This window comes from Dipodomys merriami, unplaced genomic scaffold, assembly GCF_024711535.1.
Source record: "Dipodomys merriami isolate MVZ:Mamm:240054 unplaced genomic scaffold, mDipMer1.0.p SCAF_2, whole genome shotgun sequence".
NCBI classification, from domain to species: domain Eukaryota; kingdom Metazoa; phylum Chordata; class Mammalia; order Rodentia; family Heteromyidae; genus Dipodomys; species Dipodomys merriami.
The window spans coordinates 37,535,128-37,547,488 of record NW_027203381.1 but is presented as its reverse complement, the minus strand read 5'-3'; the positions used below and the strand labels follow the sequence as shown (position 1 = coordinate 37,547,488).

The following is a 12,361-nucleotide window of genomic DNA, read 5'->3' as shown; positions in this document are numbered from 1 at the left end:
GAGGAGGAGGAGGAGGAGGAGGAGGAGGAGGAGGAGGAGGAGGAGGAGGAGGAGGAGGAGGAGGAGGAGGTGGTGGTGGTGGTGGAGGTAGTGGTGGGGGTGCTAGGGCCAAGGGGGCAGTCAACTTTCTTGGAAATGGCCAAAGGGGGTCCTGCGGGGCCCCGCCGCCCGAGGCCACCAGCCCCGGTTTGTTTACAAGCGGCAGCGAGCGCGCGGAGAAGAACCCGAGCGAGAGGAGCGCGGGTGGGAGGCGGCGGCGGCCCTGTGTCCTCGCCCTGGTGTGGCCAGGACCTTGGCCACGTTTCTGTTTTTCGCGAGCCAGGGCTGCTCCCCCTCCTCCTCCAGGAGATGACTTTTTACTTCTTCAAACGAAAGAAAAGAAGCAATGGAGAAGAACATAGAAGCAGCCGCGCCGCACAGTTTGGCATATTTATTCTTGGCGAAAACACACATCAGAAAGTTTTCCCTGCAGCCCAGATGTGGATCGCAGACGGGGCGGGGGGGGGGGCGTTTCCTCCCCCTCCGGACGACTGCGTTTTCTTTCTTTCTTTTTTTCTTTTCTTTCTTTTCTGTTTTTGTTAGCTTTTCTCACCCACTGTCTACCGCCGCCCCATTTGGGGATCCTCCTCCCCGTCTTCACCCCCCCTCACCACACACACACACACACACACACACACACACACACACACACACACACACACTCCACCTGGGGGCTACACGGGAGGGGAGCGCGCGCGCCCCCGCACTCACACTCACACTCAGGCGCGCACACGCCCGGCGGCCACGCAGCCCTCGCTCCGCTACCCACAGTGGCACTCACGGATGGGGAAGGCGGGGTGGGGTGGGGTGTGTATGTGTGTGTGTGGTGAGGGGGGGGGGGGAATCCTCCTTACCTTTGAGGGATCTCGGTTTCGCTTGCTTGCGGCGAGACATCCTAAAAGCAAACAGCTGAAGTTGTTTCAATTCAGCCCTGAAAGAAACTACACTTCCTCGTGGCCGCGCGCCCCTCGCGCCGCGGCGCCTCGCGCCCTCCTCCGCTCGGCCTCCCTCGCGCCCTCGCTCCACGCTCCTCGCTCCGCGCTCCGGCTCCTACTAGCGCTCGTGCGCGCGGGGGGCTCGCGGCGGCCCCGGGCTCCGCGCTCTGCACCGCGGCCGCGGCACCAAACTTTCCCAGCCTTCGCCCCCCACCCCCAACCTCCAATCGTGGGGGGGGGTGGGGAGAGAGGGGGAAAAAAAGAGGAAGGGGGAAAAAAAGAAAAAAGAAATAAAAAAGAACAAGGGGAAAGTTAAAAATGATATAGAATTCAGGACAATGTGGCAACAGCCGTCAGAAGCGCGATGGTGGGGGGGGGATCCGTTCCTAGGTCCTCGTCAATAAAAACTCACATAGTGAAGTCGCAGAGGGAAGGGGAAAAAAAGACTAATAAAAAGAGAAGCATCTGGATGGTTCTTTTTCTTTATCACTTTTTCCTTTGCCACGAGAATTCCCCCCCTTCCCGAAATATATTTTTTCTATATTAAAAAAAATTAACCCAAACCACACACACATCCAATAATTACTGATTTGTTTCCAAAGCGAGCGTGTAGTTTGGGGGTGACCGAGGGAAAGGGGTGTGGGAGGGGGGAATGAAATCAACCCTGCCAGGCTACGAAAATATCTTGAAAAAGAAAAGAAAAAAAAAATCTCCCCACCGTCCACGGCAGATGCGAGTGGGCAACGGAAATCAGCCCAAGGGGCGAAAAAATACTTTTTCCCCCTTCCCTTCCCCCTCCTTTTTCTTTAACGGGGAGGAGGGGGGGGAGGAAAGACCCACACACTTAAAGTAATTTTCAAAAAGAAAAGGCGAAAGCGGCCGCGCCGGTGGCCCGCAGGTGGTGTGCGGGGCTGCCTGCCTGTGTGCGGGGGGCGTGCGGGCCGCGGCTCGGGGCGCCCCTCTCGGGGCGGGGGGCGCGGCGCCGGCGGCGGGCGCTGGACCCGGGGCTCTCAAGTCTACGGCCGCCTCGGCAGCGGCAGCGGCGGCGGCGGCGGCAGCGGCAGCGGCGGCGGCGGCGGCGGCAGCGGCGGCGAGAGCGGGAGGAGGAGGAGAGCCGGGCGCAGGAGGAGGAGAAGGAGCGCGCAGTGTGCTCCCTCCTCATCACAAACCTGCAAGGTCTTGGACTGCGCTGTCGCTCCGGTAGTCCACATAATAATGGAAAATGGAAGCAAGGCCCCCAAAGCCATCAGGATGGCTCCAGAGGGGGCCCCTAACCCGCAGGGACTCGCTCTGTACGTAATCACTGAGGAAATCATTGTCAGCCTGCCTGCACTCATACACAGACAGAGGGGCATGATTAAAAGGCGAGAGCGCGGGGAGCGGGAGGGAGGAGGGGTCCCGCCAAGACCCGGACTGGAGGCGCCGGCCGCGGCGCACGGATCCGGAGCCTGGCGGCGGCCGAGCGCCCCGCGCCCCGCCCGCTGCTTGCCGCTGCTGCCGCTGCTGCTGCAGCCTCCGCCGCCGCCGCCGTCGCCGCCGCCGCCGCCGCCCCCGCGCGCCTCCAACCCCCGCCCGCTCCTGCGCCCGCCCGCCCCTTGCGCACGCCCGCCCGCCCGCCCGGCCGCTCGCACACACCCGCGCCGCCGCCGCCGCCGTAATGTTACTAGAGCTGCACGGCGGATCTCGGGGCTCTTCTGCTTGCTTTTTTTCCTCTCCAGAAATTAAAGCGCAGGAGCATCTGAAAGTGGAAAGGTCCCCCTTCTGGTAGGATGGGTGTAAAAGAAGGCAACAATTTGTTCTGCAGGGAGGGGATGGGGGTGCAGTTTTCTTGTGCTTTCTTTTTTTTTTTTTTTTTTTCTCTTTTGGTTTTGCATTACCGGACTTTAAAAGAAACAACAACAAAAAAAGAAAGACAGAGGGAGGGGGGAAGTCTTGCTGTTTTTGTTGTCCAGATTGGGAAAAAATCTTTTTGTATAAGGCCAATCACAGACCTGCCAAAGTCTCTCTCCTTTGGAATCCTTTTCAAGGCAAGTTGCTGAGACATTTATTTTTCCTTTTAATTTCTTTATAACCCCGGTTTAGAGCAAGTCATGGCTGCAGGAGAACATCATGATGTGATTCAGACAGCGTTCGATTCAGACCTTTAAATAACACCCCTAAGTTGACATAGATCTCTAACCGGAAAATAAACCTTTCTCTTAAAAAAAAAAAAAGAGCAAGAGGTAAGAAAATTATACGCTTCACAACATGTTGGACAAGAAAACAGTTCCTGAAATATATCGAAATGGCCGAACGTTTGGTGAGGATTTTTGTTAGTTCGTACGTAGTTGGATTTTCTAACTTTTCACCTGCTTCCATCAGGACAAGAAATCGTCACCTGTTTCCTCCTTCTACCTTATCCTGCAAAGAAGGATGCTTTATTCCTGTGTTGTGTTGGCATTTATTTGACTGGACACGCTTGTCAACTTCTAAAGGCCGGAGAAGACTACAAAAATAGCTAAACTCACAAGTCTGTGCAAATTAAGAGATCTAAAATAGAGATAATTACATGAAATAGAATGTTCCTAACCCGATTTTAATTCTCTAATCTCCAAAATTAAGATTCCAGGGACCATCCAAATACATCAAAGCTTTTAGGAAGTTGTGTTTTTCCCCCAAAGCAACCTTTAGACTGAGCCCGTAGTGGATCGCTCCAGATACAGTGGTTTTTTTTTTTTTTCCTTCAATTATTTCATTGTAATTAAATGAGTTTTCGGTCCAGTTACAACAACTCCCAAAGTGAAATCTATGTTAGAGTCAAATAAATATAACTTTGCCTGACTGTGAAATAATAAAGCATACCACCTTAGTTGCAGAATTTATGTTGGAGCATTCAAGATGCTAAATCTTATACATAACTTCATAAGCATTCAATTTCACAGAAATCATTCAGAAGGGGAAAATATGTAGGAGCCCCAACTTTTATAATGCTTCCCTTTCATGTGGTAGCCATATGTGTGCAGAGTGCTACAGTGCCAGGTTTGTGCGGTCCCAAGTTATGAGTAGTGCTATCTAAAATATTGATGGCATTTAACCCAGGTTTTACGGGAATGTGAAAAGCTGTTAACATGATACTAAAGCATAGCCTAATTTGTTGAAGTTGTGTTCTACGTGGGTTGGTATATTTTACTCTAACTGAAAATATTCCGTTGTGTATGTCTCAGCCTACAATTTTTTTTCACGTTCCAGTGTTCATATCTCTGTTACCTTCCTCTGTTAAGAGATAACTCCAACCTCTGTGCTCAGAGAGCAAGGTCTGGTTAAAGAATCTGAGATTCCAGTTTAGAACCAGTCAGCATATATTTTAAGAGAAAGTTAAAATGCCAACCTTCTCCGAAAATCTAGCTTTACATAAATCTATTGAAGATGGACTTAAATAGATGAAATGTGTGTGTGTGTGTGTGTGTGTGTGTGTGTGTGTGTTTTCCCTAACATTTCCTTACCTTCAGTATCAAATGACTGATGGGGAAGATGACTGATAATATCCTTAACCATAAATTCCCAAAGTCTATCCAGGAACCCAGCCATCATCTCCTTGGAGCACAAAGCTTCAACTTGGTGAATACTTGGGTATCATGTTGATGATAGACTGACGATGCTTAGTGGAACCTGTGGAAGGAATTTCACTAAAGACTTGGCAAGTATTTTCCCTGGTCTCATTAAGGGGTCTCAAAGCCCAAGACAAACACATCAGACATTCCATCTTTTGAAGGGCCAAGTGTTAGAGAGCTGGCAGACAAAACACTGATTTCAGCATCTCTTCCCACTATGGTCTATGCAAATTAATCGGGTATATGGATTTGGTAAGCCCTTGGCTTTCATTAGATAGTGCTGAATAGACTCACAACCACACTCCATGTTTCCTATGTAAACACACATCAAAACCACAGAAACTGTCCATCAGAGCAGATGAAAAGTGGTGAGGATGCTAAGCAAGGAAAACAGAGTTTGTCTTTTTTTTTGCCAACACGGAAACATAATCAGCACTTGCAGATCGGTAAACATGTCTAATTAGTAAATACTTTCTTTCTTAATAAAATGCATTTAGGTGATGGTAAATTGTTATATATTCAGTTACTATCTTACTACTTTTAAATAAGTTCTTCCCATTCTTAAAAATAGAAAACCTGCTTTGATCAATGTCATTCATTTAACAATTTACTAAGCACTGTCATCCAGCAAGTTGTGTTATTCACTAAGTAATCTATGTAACATCTGATGAATAAACAGGGGGAAAGATCACATAAAAATGCCATTTTTAGCTGTCATGTAAAGCTAACCTGAGTTATTTGCTATAAAGTTTAAATCAGACCCTCCATTGCTGGTCTTTCTATTAAGAACATAAGCATCTGCATAATTACACATTCTATTTCTTATTAACTCATGATTGATTTAACTTTGAGGTTTTTCCTCCCCGCTCTTCCTGGTTCCACAGCAGGGTATTTTGTCCTTTCAGGAAAATCTTACATTGCTGACAGAAGACAATACTTGAAACTGAAAATCTTACCTGAAAAAGGTTAACTTTGTTTTTGTTGAACTGTTAAGTCCATCAATAAAAATAATTCTAACCGACAGGTTAATGTTAAAGGAATCTTGTGTCCATGAAGTCTGACCTCAGAGGAATTAATTACAGAAAACACATTAGGTACTAGTTCAAAAAAAATCTTCAATTTAAAATGTCAGCTACAAAGTATAAATATAAATCCCTTTGATAAGTTTTAAGCAATGGTGTCAAAGTGGAAATCAGGCATCCGAACCAATTACAAAGGAATTAATACTGATAATTTTATATAAATATTCTTAGCATGTGTCTACTTGTTCTAAATGAGAATTTTGTGTAACATTCGCCAATTGTTTTGAAGATGGATCCAGAAGTTCTTTTTTTTAAGATTGCAGTCTACTTTAGACAGAGTACAGTGTCTGCCTGGGTAATATGTCCACAGCTTTCTTTGGAGGAGGAATACTTAGACGATTTTTAAATTCATATGAAAGGCAACCCAAGTATAACATGTATGTATAAAATGTGTGTATCACATCTGCATGCATACATACATATTAGCATTAGAGCAATATAGAAATAGCTTTTTAAACGAACATTTGTGTAAAATATGTGTGTCACATATAGAAGGGCAAAGAAACTCTCCCAGTTCCCAGTTCCTTGGTTATTAAAGATGATGTTACTTGTACAGGTAATCCTCAGTAAATTATTTGGTATCTGTTTCCCATAATTACTCCCTGTCCCTTTTCCTAGTGTATGAAATGTGCAGGACATCAGACTGCAAAAATATTTATAGGATCTTTATGTTGAAAATAAGCAATAAATACATAAATATAGCAAATCTATTTTACCATTATAAATGAAATATTCATCTTTTTTCACCCAATCTTTACTACTTGACAAATTTTCCTCTCATAAGATCTGAATCATTAGGTCTTCATCTTTTTTAATATAAATTTCTATTATTTATGTAAAAATACTTTGCTATTTTTCAGGGGGGCTACCTCGATGAGAGGTGATGTTTTAAAAATGCATTGTATACATCTATTCATTTATGTTATGCAGCACTAATGCAATTCAGAGATGCTTCTAAAATTTAATTACATGTATAGAATCATTTAAGAAGCTTGAGGTTTATCAGTGCCATCTATTCCTAACTGAGGCTTGTATAACTACCTTAAAGGTCCTTGTGAGTCCACTGAAGCAGTAAAAGAGATGGAAATACAAAGAGGAATCTTACAGTAGGATAATTTTTGCTAATAGCAAAAATTATTTTTGAAAGTCTATTAAAAAGATGGGGTATCAATTCAAAAAGTGGATTACAGCATGCTAGTGAAACCAGGTGAGATGCATTCGAAAACTGGAAGGAAATAAGATATTGATAAATGTTCCACTAACACAAAATGAGCAGGTTCAGTTAAAGATAGCATAAAGGAATAAAATAATTAATAGAAATTGAATCTATCTTTTTAAGTGTCACTGATATATATGGATGCATAGCATTTACTGGCATGCACTAAAATTACTGTAATCAGAAATATAAAATTTATAGATAATGAAATAAAGAGAATAATCATATTTTTATGAAGGAAAATTATATTTTCCTATTTAAAAGGCATTATACATAAAATTTTCTAAGTTATTTGAATCTAGATAATAAATAATGTCTAGGACTATTTTTAAATTTTAAGATGTTATACACCTTTAATAAATTTTACATCATTAAACTAGAACAATAGTAAAGTGTATTATATCCCTCACATTTTCATATTTTAGATTTTGTAAAAATGCTCAGAAATATATTTCTTTAACTGGCCTTGTTTAACACCATTAACAAAGGACCAGAATATCTGGTAAACCCCACAGGTCACAGAAACAAGAGAACTGATCATTAAAATCTGGATCTGCATGAAAGAAACCTTATAACAATAAATGATAACTACAGTTAATAAAAAGGATAAAATGAAATTTAAGAGTTAAAACCTATACATAAAGAAGGAAAAATGCAACCCCCCTTGGTCCCCAGCTATTTTGGAAGTTAATTGAACAATTAAATATGACTGTCCTTTGATCAAAGTAGTATCAGAATAAACAGGTGGTTAAAATTCCTCTTTGAGAAAAATGATGATCTGTTTTGTGTTCCTGCATTTTACTTTCAAAGAACTTAAAACACTGTACTGTCATTTGAGCTTAAGTAATTTTCAGGGTGGTTCTTTTTTTTTCATTTTTTTTATTTCTATTAAAAGACAGAAAACACTCTTATGAAGTTGGAGTTTCAGAAGAAGAGAGACATTTGTTGACTTTTTCTAATCAGGAAAGAGAAAGAAAAAGATTTTATGTGCATGGCATGGTTATTAAGTATAATATTAAGTGTAGGTATTTTTTCATATATGTTTGTAATTTGTTAGGACTTAAAAATGGACTTAGTTGCTACCCTGAAGTTTAGAAAAGGATGCTTTCTATTATGCGGACTAGCAAATTTCAAAAATTTAGGACAGTAATATCACTATCTGTGAAGTTTTCCTGAACAGCACCTAACCAGTTTTTACTTAGAAGGCTCTTCATAAATTTTTGGTACAGTTGAATCAATGTTTATGCACATTCATTACCACCATCATCCAGACATGTAGAGATGCCAATTCATAGACACTTGTGATTCAGGACTGTCATATGCACGAAGCTTTCTCTGTGTACCCATGTACAGCATGAAAATGGTACTACCTTCATTTTAAATAATTTCATTCTCCTAAATAGAAAACACCCAGATTCCAAATTAAAAAAGAAGTGTTTGAATATATATTCCTCTAACCTCTGCAATTTTTTTCTCATTTTAATTCATAAACCCATCTTAGTCACTGTTCGTAGGAGTTTCCAAAGACATTCATCAGACTGTCAAAATACCGATGGAGAAGGAAGTAGTTAGAAAAAATGAGACACAAAGAGAAAGCGATCACTTAGTTTCACCTTAATGGTCTGTTCACACATTCCCTTTATAATACTGTGACTCTCACAGACTCATTTTGCAACAAGTGAGGTCAGTATTTTCTTAATGGGAAAACAAATGTAACTAGAAAGCTCCTATCAGAGATCTTAGTCATTGTATAGACATAGTTCTGTGGCCCGTATTCAATGGCTTGGCCTCTCCTTGCAAAAATTAAGTTTCATTCCCTCTGAACAGTGGTGCCTAAAAATCCCACAAGTTCTTTTTGACTGATATTACCAAGTCAAGGAAAACCCTAGAAACTTCATGCAGTAGATGCAAATGTGTCCTTGTGGCTCTAACATTTTCTCTGCAATATTGCAACTTCATATGATATGATTGTTTGCTCTTAGGTTATCTACACAGGATTATGTAGTTAGGTTATTTGATATATATATATATATATATATATATATATATATATATATATATATACACACACACACACATACACACACACAATGGAATTCTATGCCTCCATCAGAAAGAATGACATTGCCCCATTTGTTAGGAAATGGAAAGGCTTGGAAAAAATTATATTAAGTGAAGTAAGCCAGGCCCAAAGAAACATAGGTCCCATGTTTTCCCTTATTTGCAATATATAGTATATGTATGAGTCAAGCATAAAAGGTCAGATAAGGTGATGTTAGGGAAATGAACCCTAAGATATGTATTCAATTTTTTTTTCTTTCATGCGATTGTTTCTAACACATTTATAAGATTATTTCTTTGTTGCTTTGTATGTCCCTCCCCCCACAGTATAACCCCTGCTTTCACTGTATTTGATGTCGGTATAATTTGTGGAGGGGAAGGGGAAAAACAAATCGTTTAAATAGGGATACAAGTGGACCCATTGCAACAATGAGCTGTACAAGTCGTTATGTCGAAAAGAACTTTACAACTTTGGTGTGGGGGGGGGGGCGGGAGGATTGGGGAGGGTGGGGGGAGGATGGGAAGGGATGGCAAGGGGAAACAAAGGAGGAGGCTATAATGCTTGATAAGAAATGTATTCATTACCTTGCCCATGTAATTGTAACCCCTCTGTACAGTATTTTCACAATAAAAAAATAAAATAAATCTCTCCTCCCCAACTCCACCCCTCATCCCAACATCTAGTTCCTGGCTTGCTATTTTCATTTCCTACTTGTTCCTATTCCTTTTTAAAGGGTACTGACCTCTTCCTATCATTCAAAAGTAAAAAAAGTGAAGCATAAATGTTATCCCCAGCTCTTCTTCCTCCTTTTCATGACTTTTTTTTATATTAAAATTGTAACATAAAAATGTCACTCTGAAGAAAAGCCTTGGGTTCATCTTCCCCAACTCCCCTTCCCTGGGAAGTGAATACATTGCGTTTTAATCATATTGGCCTTGCTTTTCCATAAGGCAATAAAAAAAAACCAGTCTCAACAGAGGTTGCCAGTTATAACTTATGTATAAGAAATGGAATTAAAAATATTTCATGAGGCAGAATCGGTTCCATAGGGGACCATCCCCATATTTCCCAAGTTTTTATTTTCTCCTTGTCTTCCTGTAGTCTTTCTTAATTTTGTCTTACATGATTCTCTCTCCCAAACATACCCTTAGGATTTTAAGCAGACTCTTTTTCTAATTTACCCCCCCTTTTTTTTCACATCTCTGCATTTCTTTTCTATTGACTTTGTGTTCTATCTTCAAATATCCATTTTAATTGGAAGCTGTGGTCTGCCGCCTTCTCCTCTGCGTGTGAACTGAGGTCCCAGAGTTTATTTATTTCCTTTTGCAGACTAGATACATGAAGTGACTTCCAGTTCATGACTTCATTTTCCAAAGGGACTTATAGAGCCAGGATATAAGCCTGTGTCATCAACTTTCTCCCTCATCTTGAGTGATTCTACCTGCCTTCAAGCTGTCCGGTTGCCCAATCACATTTCTAATTCTTCATCTCGCACAGTAGGATGGTAAACCCCAGACTTTTGTGGCTGAAACTTAGTGTTCCATGCACTGTGTTCTCCAACCTGTGGAACACTGGTTCTTAGGTGTACCCATCACCATCCCCTGCTGGTGAGTGTGGTAAAGTATCTATAATATTTCTCCTATTTATGTTGATGTCAAGTGTCGTGTTGGGTGTTCATGTACACTGCTTACCATCTGACATTGTAAATTGTGCCCGAGGTTTTACAGAATATAGACTGTTAGCCTTAGGGCTAATATATCCTTCTCTGCATATTTATTTATTTACTTACATATTGGCAGCAGGCTTTTGCATTTGCTAGGGTAGCACTACTGTTACACCTGTCCCTCCAATGTTCTTGGTTTTTTTGTTTGTTTGTTTTTGTTTTGTTTTTACCTTTCCTCTGTTTTTTTTTTTTTTGGAGGTAAAGTCTCACTTTTTTGCCTAGACCAGCCTGGACTGTGATCCTCCTTTTCATACTTTCTACCATAATTGGAATGACAGATATGCTTCAGCATGCCTTGCTTTTTCTGTGAGATGAAAGTCACATGAACGTTTTAATCCCTGGCTGAAACTGATATTCTCCTTACCTCCACATCCCACCTAGCTGGGATAACAGGCGTGGCTCCTGCACTCAGATTTTTCACATGAGGGTATCTCACGTGAACATTTTGCCTATACTGTCCTGGTCTCTCCTTAAAGAGTAGCTAGAATTACAGGTATAAAGTACTAGCTCCTGACCACTTCGTGTACTCTTAAGAAACATTTTTTCAATAATCCTTTTTGCATGGACCCCATTAATGATTTGCTTTTTTTTTTCCTGGAAGCCTCTTTTGATTCTCTCTCTTGATTCTCCTTAGTTTTCCTTTTACTCTAACTAGCTTCCATCGTTAACAGCTAAGTGCCTAAAGTTGCCACAGAAACTTATAATTGTACAATGGCACCCAGTGATCCCGTTTGTGATATGTAATTAGCTCCTGATTATTGCAGCACCTAGTGAACTCTCTCACAAATAGAATAAGGTATAAGACAATAAGATAAATAAAAATAAAGTCATAAAAATGACGAGGTGCCACTCTGAGTTTAGATTAAATCTCCCTAGTTCTTTGTCACTGTCTCCTCACCTTCCCCATTCTTCCCTCCATTATTTCCATCTATCTGTCTCTATCTTGTTTCTTCTTCTGCTTACTATGAAGGAAGGCTCCTATCACATTGTGTTCCACCCTTTTCAGAGGTCTGCATATCAAGGAAAGGAAGGAGATGTTTCTCTAATAATCTTCAAGAGGCTGAGGCTCTTAGCTCAACAGCCTGTGAGACATCAAGTCATCAAGCATGTAAGTGATTAGAAATGGCTCCTTTTCTGCCCAAGCTATCAGAGGAGTCATCCTGGCCCTGGCTGATATCTCTGTCACAGCTCGAAAACCAAGCTGAGCTGCTCCTAGATTTCTGATCCACAGAAAATGAAAGCTAATAAATGTTTGTTCTTTTAGGTTGCTTTGTTTGGAGGTAATTTATTACACATCAGTAAGTAACTAATATACAGGTATTACAAATGTAGTTTAATTATCACACTCATTTTTTAATAAGTAGAAGTTCTGATCTAATGATGTAGTCAGTTGCACTTTACCATCATTTAGCATAATGCCTAAACCCTAATATTTGTTCTAAAATATATTGCTTAAATGACCCAGTGAAGTCTTTCTCTAAAAGTTTATTAATCATGACTGCCAATAAGTTGGTATAACAATTAGGCCTCTCAGTAACCAGTATGGGGGTAGCTTCTGGAGTTAAGGAAGGTTGAAAAAGGATGCTCAGGGAATTCAACTCAATGACAGGGTAAACTTTTGTCAAAGCTCAGCCAGGTCCTATCCCAGGGACTCTGGTCAGGCTATTAGCATACTTGGATGCTGCCACTTTGCCCTCCACTGCTGCCTCTGAAA

At 41.4% G+C, this 12,361-nt stretch overlaps 1 protein-coding gene across 3 annotated transcripts in view; it reads right to left on the bottom strand.

Moving 5' to 3' along the window:
- Nucleotides 1-2,375, bottom strand: part of Znf521 (zinc finger protein 521) — a 289,500-nt gene extending 287,125 nt beyond the window's left edge. For 2 of the 3 annotated variants that reach the window (XM_070029414.1, XM_070029415.1), the window contains exons 1-2: nt 2,144-2,375; nt 894-934 (exon numbers count right to left, since the gene is read on the bottom strand). In XM_070029414.1, coding sequence (XP_069885515.1) covers nt 894-933 — 40 coding nt within the window. In that variant the 5' untranslated portion in view covers nt 934; nt 2,144-2,375. The remainder of the gene's footprint in view (nt 1-893; nt 935-2,143) is intronic. The other variant, XM_070029416.1, reaches the window with a different exon arrangement.
- Between the last annotated feature and the right edge of the window lie 9,986 nt (nt 2,376-12,361).